Source organism: Triticum urartu, chromosome 5, assembly GCF_003073215.2.
Source record: "Triticum urartu cultivar G1812 chromosome 5, Tu2.1, whole genome shotgun sequence".
Classification (NCBI taxonomy): Eukaryota; Viridiplantae; Streptophyta; class Magnoliopsida; order Poales; family Poaceae; genus Triticum; species Triticum urartu.
In genome coordinates, this window is record NC_053026.1 from 188,316,275 (window position 1) to 188,327,695 (window position 11,421).

Sequence of the window (11,421 nt, forward strand, 5' to 3'; positions counted from 1 at the left end):
TCTGTTTCTAAATATAAGTCTTTTTAAGATTTCAATATAGACTATATTTAAAGCAAAATGAATGAATCTGCACTCTAAACTATATCTATATACATATGTATGTAGTTAATATTGAAATCTCAAAAAAAAAGACTTATAATTAGAAACAGAGGGAGACATCCCATTTAGATCAGAACATCTTATATTTATGAACAATAGGGAGTACCACTGTTATGTGTCCTATGAATAAAGATATTGTATATCTAGTTATAAATTCATGGAGAGAGGGTTAACGATGCATTGAGAAGAAAAGTAAGGGCTCAAGTGCAAACGAGGAAACCAACCTCCTCCCTATAACAACTCCGCCGCGCGCCCACCTCCCCTCGCCGGTATCGTGTCCTCGTTCACGCCCAACCCACCCCACCCCCTTTCCCCGACCTCCGATGCCGGAGCGCCGCAACGTAGCCGGAGATCCGCCGTACTGGTGATCCCCGGATAACAACGATGGACCGCCTCTTGCTGTCCCGCCCCCCGATGCCCACCCCCGTCCACGGCGCTGCCACGGCCGCAGATGGCGACCTCCTCGAGCTCGACGTCCTCTGGCCCGCCTCTTCAGCTCCGGGACTCCTCGCCGCGCTTCCCGATGATGAGGCTAAGAAGAAGCAGAAGCGCGCGGGCGGCCCTGCCGTCCGATCCGCCGCGCGCGCCGTCCCGGAGAAGGCCGCGTTGACCCCGTCTTCGGCGGCGAGGTCGGCTCCGGTGCGCATACCTTCGGATGCTGCGGCGCGGAGAGGGAGGTGGTCCCACGTCGTCGTCGGCGGCGACGACGGGGACGCCGTGGTCCCGCCGCACGAGATCGTCGCGCGGCGCGCGGCAGCGCACAGCTCCGTGCTGGAGGGAGCCGGGAGGACGCTCAAGGGCCGCGACCTCCGCCGCGTACGCAACACCGTCCTGCGCCGCACCGGCTTCCTCGACTGAGAGGCGGAGGCGAGTCGCCTCGTCGCTTTCGCGATAAAGTTTTGACTTCTGTTAATTCCCCCCGTTAGTTCCATCCATTGCGTTTCCGGCAGTTTTGATTTCATTCCCCGATGGGAAGGGGATGAAAAGTAAAGAGGTGAGGTGAGATGAGTGAGCGAGAATTACAACACGACAATAACAGTGCTGTTCCATTCCATCACATTATATATATGGAAATTTTGGCCATTATGTTTGTTCAATCAGTTTGTCTGCTGTGTTTAACGATGAAATGAAAATCTAGACTTGATTCCATGGACCGAAGAAATTAGTGCCTGCCTTCTATGCGAAATGCTGTTCCTGACGAATTATGTTGGGCTCCTATCTTCTACAGTGCTTGATGCAGAAAGATGCAAAATGAAATTCTTTGGTGGTTGCCTTTTGGACGCCAGAGGATTGTTGAATTGGCTCTCTGCTCACAGGCTTGTGCTTAGTCTATTCTAGTTATGTTTGGATCATAACATGTTCCCATTTCTAGCTAATGGTGGAGAAAATTCAGCGCTACAATGTTATCATACTGGTTACGTTGTAGTTCTATGCCGTGGAACTTTTATTGCTTTGTGCTGGTTATGGGTTATCACATGTGGTAATAATTAGTTGGTACTTCCTCCGTCTGGAATTAGTTGTCGCTCAAAGTGCTAGATACACCCGTTTGAGCAACAACTAATTCCAGATGGAGGGAGTATTTTGTTTCTGTTTCTATTTTTTCATGTAAATTCATTCTCACGGAGAAACATAGCACTGGAATCAAGTGTTGTTTTTCAAACAATGGTTGTGTTCTTGTGGAGATTAGAGATAAATAAGGCTTAGGTCAAAATGTTTTGTTGATATCTGAACAATTTGATGTTCACTAAGAAATGATTAACATGGGAACATAAATTCCGATTTCATGGAAATCCTTTACACTTGTATTTGCTTGGCTTTCCTCTTAGTTTACTTCCTGTTGCAATAGTGCTTTTTTACTGTGATTCTGGAAACTACTACAAAACACCTTAGTGTTGTCATGGAATTATTTGCATTCCTCAGGTACAAGGACCACCACTGCACTGCCAATGTTACTAGTGAAATGTTCCTCATTCAAATTCAGCAATAACTCACAACACAAGGACACAAGGTGCTTGGATTATATCCATCAAGATACATCTATTCAAATAGTCTAGCTCATTGCTATCTTATCCTGTGGAATAAAGATGTTTTTGCCTGGTCACTTCAAAAAATTGCTATTTAATGAAGCTTTTGAGAGAACTGACGAGGTTACCCTCAGCTCAGAGCAATCACTAGTCTAGTGCAATATGCTTTGTTGATTTTTGTTGTTAGTAAAAAGTGGTACCATCAACAAATAATTGATTAATTTGTAGTGAATTGTCACTAGAAGGAATTTAATCCAAGGACATGACTACCCATTGCTAGTTTGCTACTGAGATTGGATTTTCGCTTCCTGCTCAATTATCAGTTTTTGCAGATTAAAACAAATAACTTATCTGGTTTGCAAGGTCATTCTATACTACTGTACTTACCAGCTCCGCAGATGCCTCACCAAAAATGCAAATCTTGTCGAAACAGGTTATGTTGTTTGCCGAATGATCTCGATTTTGCATCTCTTCTGAAACTTGGAGACCAGAGGACTAGTTTATCGGCAGGCAACCCACATGCCACATCCATATGCGTTATTTCTCCAAATGTTAGGTCATACAGTATTCCCTCCGTTTCATAATATAAGAGCGTTTCTGACACTAGTGTAGTGTCAAAATATATTGTGGGACGGAGGGAGTACATTTTAGTAATAGAACTGACGGTGACCTTATACATATTTTGCCTTCACAGTGCGTGGTCAAAGAAACAATCATTATGTCTTAATCATTCATTAATCGCTATCGTTTTCAAGACTTGGTCCACCGATGTCCCTTTATTTGATTCCATCATATAATCGGGCCATTGTGTTCTTTTTGCTCCTGTGGTCTCCACATAGTGAAACTCAACTGCTCCGAATATGCAATGTATCCTCCTTTATGTACTACTGTCTGCTGATGACCATAGGTCCATAACTTATTTAATGAGCATATGTTTTGTCCAGCTCATGTATTTTTTGAATCTGTGCAACTCATATTTCTGTTACGGAGTAAACAATATATGATGCTTACTGCCAAGTCCATGATTACCTCCATTATCTTATTGATTAGGTCGTATTCAAAAAATCTTATTGATTCCGTGATCAGCTGTTGATTTAGCTATAGTCAGACTATTTCATAGATCACCAACTGCTTACTTTATTTTGTCAATCTGGAACAGTGGGATTAACGTGTATGAGAAAAATCTCAAAGGGTTGTTTGCATGCAGTTTTGGTCAGAATGTTGCTTCACGGTTGTTATTTGGTTCCTTGCAGTTCTGGTCTATGTATTAATGTGTAGAGGAAATTATTGCATATACTACTGGTTTCCCCTTTTGTATCCATTCTCCCTTCACAGAGTTTCATCTGATTGTGGTTATGTGGCATCGACCGTAGGCATACAAATTTGGAACCTTTAGGGTACCCTCAGACCCTCCTTAGTTCAATCAAATGAACTAAAATTTCGGAAGTAATGTAAATTCCGAAAAATTAGTTCATTTAGTTGAACTAAGGACGGGAGGGTACATTCAAGGTTCCAAATTTGCATCCCTGATCGACCGAATTACATCTGATACTAAATGCACACCGAACCGAAAATTGGCCCCATTCTGTGGTCTTGCATTGTTGCTTGCCCAGATCTACTTTGTGTGATCATGTGGTTTACATGCCTGTCCTGGATTCTTTTCTGGTTTTTTGGGACACTTGTAGTGATGTGGGCTCTGACGCTCTCTTGTGGTCCAGCGCTATGATGGTCATGGTGTGACATGTTGGAAAGATTTTCTCAACTTTGCGCGGTATCGTTGCCTGTAAAGATGGTTCACAGGAACATCGTGCTGCTTCCTTCAGTTGCCAAGGAATATGCTCCCTGTGCATCCGTTTTTCAACATCTTTCAGTTGGCAATTCCTGTGGGAACTTTGCTCCTCGGTTCCAGACCTCAATGATGAGGTGCAAGGGGAGGCTCTTCGATTCAAAGGACTTCCCTAGGAATATCGGAGGATTATAATCCTTATGTTTTCCATATGAATATTTCCTATTGGTGCACTCTATTTGATACTGAAATTTCCATCGGCTGTAGCTTTTAAAAAAAAAGAGAAGATGATTTCACACGGTGTCCTCTGAAGCTGATAAGTTTGCAGATGTCCTACAGTCAAACAGGAAATTTCCATTGGATGTCTGAATGGAAGCCCGCCAGTCAAAAATTAAAGTTTTGGGTCGGAGTTGAGCTACAAATTGGCATTTCTAGTCTTTAGCCTCACTAGATATGCATCTCGATCTGTTTACGTGTTGTTTGTGCTAGAAATTTGTGATGCTGTGAAACGTCTCTTTGATGTGGTTGGAGACTGAATTTGGAGTTTCGAATTTGCAACCTGAATTCGAGTACAGTATGGGCAACTGAACTGTTGCATGCTTTTGCCTACCTCCGCTAGCTAGGATGTGAATTTGCAACAAATTTGGAGTTCCGAAATAAAGCACAATTGGAAACTAGTTCCGCAAACATGTGTTCTGAACCTGGCCCCAATATGTAGTGATTTGCATGGCCCCAAGCTCGTCATATTCTGAACCGTGGTGTTGGAATACTTGCGTGTCGTCTGTTTGTGTGATCAGATTCAGAGGCAACATTTACAGGTTGTGTTGTTTAATCAATTCCGACAGTTCGGTTTCTGCAGGTCTTGTTCAGTTTAGTTTACCTGGCTTGTACAATTAAGAATGCCAGATTGATTTTTTTAGAATAATTTGACATGGGTTTGGAGAATAAAATTGTGGTGCGGCTGCCCTATTGTAGGGTAACGTTGGAGATGAGCATTTTCAGATGCCCTAAAAATCGCCTTTTGATGTTGCAAATTTTACTTTAAGTAGCTTTTGGTGCACTATTTTCGCGCACCTATTGGAGATGCTCTTATTATCAGGACAACTTAAATTTAAAACAGTCAGAGCGGACTCCATAAAAATCAACCGCAGGAGAAGTACAATACACTAGAATTTCTCAAAAAGAAAAAAAAGTACACTGCACTAGAATTCCCAATGCTCACCAGCTGCAGAGCCTGAAGTCCCTCTGCATGGGTCCATGGGAGAAGTTGAAGTCAAGACGTATGGAATCTTTGCCGTGTGCATCCATCCATATGAATACTTCAGACCTTTTCAGTTGTGAAACCGCGTCCTTCCGGCGAGAGCGACGACCTCCCTGTCATTATTACTGTCGCTAGCATTTCAGTAAGAGACGTCCAATCTAAATCACCCTGTAGTCTGAGGAGACGTGGTCTTATGCTTGACCGAACGCGAACGATTCAGCTACTGAATTCTGGGTCTGCGAGACACTGAACCTTTTCCTTTTGTTGTTTCGGTGAAGTTCTTTTGGGGAGAAAAGCTTCCGATCGGACATCTGGAGGGATTAACCTAGTTTAGTCTGATAGGCTCTGGGTTATACCATCCTATAACAATATCTAGTCATAAGCCAAAAGACAAAGCCAAGATCGCGTAAATATGTTCTTATTTAGCTTACAAGGTAAGCACAAAAGCTAAAATTACGATAAAGTTATTTGTGTTGACTTCGCTGGCGCAAAATGACAAATGAAACGTTTTTTATGACAATTTATATGGTCACAAGGATGGTAATTTGTTTTAGCAAACACAACAAATTATGGTAGGTAACTGAATCAAAACGAATTTGCCATGCTTGCTAACTAAATTTACCATCTTCAATCAACACAAATTGCTATCAAATAGTTTGCCTTTTGTCATTCTCCTTAGTGAGTGTTCGCTGATTGAGCCGGTCCAAATTAAGACTAATCAAACACCCTGTAAAAAATAAGCTACAGAATCATCACAAAACCAGCTAGTAGCATCAGTCTTCTACACACGTGGACTTATGTTCGGCTGCTTAAATTTTTGTAATGATTATTTTAAAATTAAATTAGAGTTTTCAATATCTTGCAAATTGCTCACAAGACTATATACCATAGCCATATGTAATGTAAAAGCAACTCTAGCAGAGCCCGCATCTCGCCGGCCCGCAAAACGCGTTTGCAATTCGCGCAAAACCCCTTTTGCGGGCCGATTTGGACGGCCACAGATGCAGACCCCTCAAACGGACCTGTAAAAAAACATATTCGCGGAATATGCTTTTTTACGGGCCGGCTATGCGGGGTCTGCTCTTTGCGCCGCTGCATCCCGCATCTCATCGGCCCGCAAATATTAAATCCAACATAATACAACAATCGAAAGTAAAACTAAATTATTCAAATCAAACATAATACAATAATCATCCACATTACAAATAATTATTCAAATCACCATAGCAAACTTAAATAATACAATACAAAACTTGTCATGAATACAAATACAAATGAGTACAAAAATGAGTCACTGTCCAGCCCTTTGCCAATGGTGCTCAATGAGATCCTTCTAAAGTTGAAAGTGGGTGTTTGCATTTTCAATCTCCTTGTATGTTTGAAGAAAAGCTCTAATGCAGCTAGGGTCTCTAGCTGGTTTGACACGACTACCCACATTGTCATAGAAGAATTCCAAGTTCATTCCTCTCTCATCTTCAAGAATCATATTGTGCGGGATAACACAATATGTCATAATATTTTTCAAGGTTTTTTATCCCAAAAACGAGCAGGACCACGGACAATGGCAAACCTAGATTACAAAACACCGAATGCTCTTTCAATGTCTTTTCGGGCTGCCTCTTGCACTCTTGCAAATTCACATTGCTTTTTAGTTTTTGGTTCTTTGATGCTTTTGACAAATATGCACCAAGGAGGGTATATACCATCTGCAAGATAGTACCCCTTTGTGTATTCATGCCCGATAGTGTAGTTGCAAGTAGGAGCATCACCACTAGCAAGCCTAGCAAACAAATGAGACCGTTGCAACACATTGATATCATTGAGAGTGCCCGGCATACCAAAAAAGCAATGCCAAATCCATAAATCCTCGGATGCTATGGCCTCTAGCACAATTGTTGCATCACGAGACTTGCCACAATACATTCCTTGCCATGCCTTGGGGCAATTTTTCCAAGTCCAATGCATACATCAATGCTACCTAGCATGCCAGGCCAACCTCTCCTCTCATTAGTTGCCATCAATTTCTTTGTGTCATCTTCGTTGGGTGCCCGAAAATACTCAGGACCAAAGACATGGATGATCACCTTTGCAAATCTACGCACAGACTCAATTGTAGTATCTTCACCAATGCGAAGGTACTCATCGGCATAGTCAGCCGGAACACCATATGCAATCACCCGCATTGCCGCGGAGATTTTTTGATATGCACTAAATCCCTTTAAGCCCACAACATTTCTTCTTTGAGTAAAATACAGGCAATTTGCCTCGCAAGCTTGATCAATTTTGACAAAGAGGGATAAGCGCATTCGGTACCTTCTCCGAAAGAGGTGCGGTGGATATGTAGGATTCTCCGTGAAGTAGTCTTGCATCAACATCTTGTTCCCAAGATGAAAATTCCGGGGAATGCAAAGCCGCCCGACGGTCGATCCTTGCCTCCTCTTCCGGTTCTCGTTTTCGTGCTCCTTCACGACAAATGCCATGACCAATGTTTGCTGCCAGAAGTTCGCAAGCATGGTCTCAACATCCAAGTCGTCCGAATCCGATGAATCGGAGAGCAAGAACCTCTCGCACAGACTCGACTCCATCTACATGCGCACCGGCGCGTCAAATTAACTATACCGCTCGCAAAAATCACAAGAAAAACGCACTAACCGGTGGCGGACGCGGCCGGGTGATCCCGGGCGGCGACGAAGAGGCGGGCCCGACAGTGGTCGATCCCCGGCGGCGGCAGCGACGAGGGCGGCTCTTCTCACTGGATCCGGGGGGGTCGGTGCAGCGTCTCGATGCGGGAGGGTGTGGGGCGCCCCGCGGACCGATTCCGCCCGCAGATTTGGCCGGAATCGCCAGCGGCGGGCGGGCGGAAGTAAGGGCGGTCGGCGGCAGAAGGAGGGGGGAAAGCGCGCGGGCTGAAATGTCCCTCCCGCCAACTACTTCTGTGTGATGCAGGGCACCGCAACCGCGAGGGAGAAACCGGCGTATTCCCAGGTTGGGGTCGGGATTTTGCCGCGTCCTTCAAATTTTTTTGTGGGCTGGGGCAGGATGCGGGATCCGAACGGGCAGGTTTTTCTGCCCCTACCCACATTTTGGCGGTTATTTTGCAGGTCGGGGGCGGATGCAGGGTCTGCTAGAGTTGCTCTAAGGCTAGATAGCCTATGGCTTCTCCGGAAAAAGCAATAGTCTATGAACTCTGAGTGCAACCACTGGACAGAGCGAATTACAAAAACCATCAAGTTCTAAGTTCAATTTCAAGTTCACCGCCACATTCCTTGGCCGCTATATAAATCTACTGGTTTTCTTACTAATTTTCTCAATAAACACTTATGAGAGTAGGGCGTTTCGGTGCCCAGACTCACCTGCACCCGGTTAGAAAAAATCATAAAAAATTCAAAAAAAATTCAAAAAATTATAATTTTTTTGCGGTAGACAATTTGATGCATGAGGTCCGCTTCAAATTTCACGTCATTTGGACATCTGAGGAGCTCTCAACAAAAAATACAAATCGGACAAAAACAGTAAACATTTTTACAGACCCCCAATTTGTCTTTTTTGCTGAGAGTTCCTCAAATGTCTAAATGATGTCAAAATTGGAGTGGACCTCACGCATCAAATTGTCTACCGCACAATTTTTTTTGAATTTTTTTGAATGTTTCTAGTATTTGTTTTGATTTTTTCATCAAAGCGGCTGCAGATGAGCTCCGGTGCAGAGATGGATTTTTGCATTTCTGAATCCAATTTCTGATAGGAAGGGTCCGCTTGTAAGTGCTGACATGGCAAAATAGTCAAAACCGTTTGTTGATTGTCACCACCGTCTCTCCCACGCCCGCTCCTCTTCCCCTCTTTCTCCAGTAATTGCCACAACCACTGGGAGACGATGCCACACCGCGCCGAAGGCTAAGGACAACCACCACGTTGGAGCAGCATTGTGATGCCACTAAAAGCCACGCCGGAGATCGCCGTTCGGCTGCTCGCCTGGAGGTTGAATTGTACCAAAGGACTTTGATGGGCCACATGGCGGACCTGGCCACTGTTTGGGTTTGCTGCTAGCCACTGCATATTGTGAATTAGTGGTCGCGCCTGAGCAACACCTTCCTAGCCGGGCTGCCGCTGGCCGCCATGAGTTCCGCGTCGTCTTCGTGGGCGGCAACTAGCTGCTCGATCTGGAGGACCTACGCAACTATGGCAACGGCTGAGAGGGACCCACACACGACCACATCGCAGCTTAGGGCGTATTTGGTTACCGTAGCAACTTTTGCCTGCATTGCATGCTTGACCCAGTTCAACCTAGCTGAGAAAAAACAGGCAAAAAAAAACCAACATCTACATGTTGTTTCGTTGCATGCATACCCTCTAGCCTGCCTGGGGCAAAACAGAAGATAGGCTGTTTGATTGCCCGCGTGTTTAGGCGAACACACAAGCCATGGCATTTGGTTACATGCAACGCATATTGTCTGGTAACCTCCTCGTCGAGGTGGTGAGATTACCAACACACTAGGCAGGCAGGAAAAACCGAAGACACACAAATAGACAGTGTATTAACATAGTTTTAAACCAAACCTAGGAGTTTTGACAGTAGTACGACACTTAAACCAAGCAGTTTTGAACAAAACTAGTACGACATTTAACTAATAACCAAACTAGAGCTCTCCCAGACGTTCACGGCGAAGCAGGCGTCGTCGTGCCTCCCGCACTTTGTCACCACTTCAATGCCGTCGTCATAGAAGATGATGACCTCGAGCGTGTTGGGAGTCAGCAACTTGAAGGTCACCATGTACCCGATCTTGATCTGATGGACAACAGCGAATGTGGCCCAACCTTGATCGAGGGTGACCCTGCCGTTCATTAGCTTCACAGTGACCCTCCATGAGCAGCCGATGTTCATTTTCAGCTTGAACCCCCCTCGGCATGGCCGGGAAATGCTCCATGAAGTCCAGGGGCATCTGTATGCTCTCGAGCAAGGATGGCGTTGCAGAAGTGAGTTGGCCCAGCCTCATTATGGTAGTGCCCGTAGTTCCGGCGCTTGCCGCTGGGGGATCCTCCGGTACCACGTCCTCGTTCGTGGGTGGCACCTCCTTGGCCATGTGCGGCACCACCTCCAAGGGCGACACCACCTCCTTGCTCTTGTCCATGGGTGGCACCACCTCCTTGCCCTTGTTCTCGGCCGACACCACCTCCCTGGCCTTGTTCTCTGTCTCGATTTGCATGATGAACATCACAAAATTTTGTGTTATGAACAACACAAAGTTCAAAGGCCATTTTCTACCCTCGCGGGCCAAACAGTGAACACAAGTAACCAAACAGGCCATTTTCTTCCCGCGCGGGCCTGGTTGGGCCTAATGTAGGCCAAACAGTGAACACAAGTAACCAAACAGGCCAATTTCTTCCCGCACGGGCCTGGTTGGGCCTAATACAGGCAACCAAACACGCCCTTAGAGGATGGTGCGGCGATATGCAAGAAATTCAACATTTACCCCCCCCACTCCCGTGACACGCCCCGTGCGCGTCACTAGAGCCCTAGGTCAGTCGCTGGCGCTCCTCTCCTCCCCCGGCCTTCCCCCCCTAGCCGCCGTCGGAGGGCGTCCGCCGAGCGAATCCCGTGCGACGTGGGCGGTGACGGGGCCTCTTCTTCCCTTCCTTGTTCATGGCGGCGGCGGCGCAGGTTAGTAGCTTGGTGGCGTGGGGTGCGGTGTCCAGCGGGGACGTCTGGATCTGGCGGCTGCTGGGCTGGGAGGTGGTGGTGTTGGGGAACGTTGCAGAAAACAAAAATTTTCCTACTCGTTTCACCAAGATCATCTAGGAGTTCACTAGCAACGAGTCATTGGATGCATCTACATACCTTTGTAGATCGCGCACGGAAGCGTTCAAAAGAACGGTGATGATGTAGTCGTACTCGACGTGATCCAAATCACCGATGACCAGCGCCGAACGGACGGCACCTCCGCGTTCAACACACGTACGGGACGGGAGACGTCTCCTCCTTCTTGATCCAGCAAGGGGGAAGGAGAGGTTGATGAAGATCCAGCAGCACGACGGCGTGCTGGTGGATGCAGGGCGTCACAGAAGCAGGGCTTCGCCAAGACTACGAGGGAGAGACGTAACGGGGAGAGAGGGAGGCGCCAGGGGCTGGGGTAAAATCCCTCCTCTCCCCCCCACTATATATAGGGGTGCCATGGGGGGGCGCCGGCCCTAGTAGATGAGATCTACTAGGGGGGGCGGCGGCCAAGGGGAGGATTCCCTCCCCCCCAAGGCACCTA

At 46.2% G+C, this 11,421-nt stretch overlaps 1 protein-coding gene across 1 annotated transcript; it reads left to right on the forward strand.

Annotated features, from left to right (window-relative positions):
- The first annotated feature begins 390 nt into the window (after positions 1-390).
- LOC125508347 lies at positions 391-1,182 on the forward strand. Its single transcript, XM_048673047.1, has one exon. It carries the CDS (start codon positions 484-486, stop codon positions 955-957), a length of 474 nt encoding a protein of 157 aa, XP_048529004.1. The 5' UTR covers positions 391-483; the 3' UTR covers positions 958-1,182.
- The last annotated feature ends 10,239 nt before the right edge of the window (positions 1,183-11,421 follow it).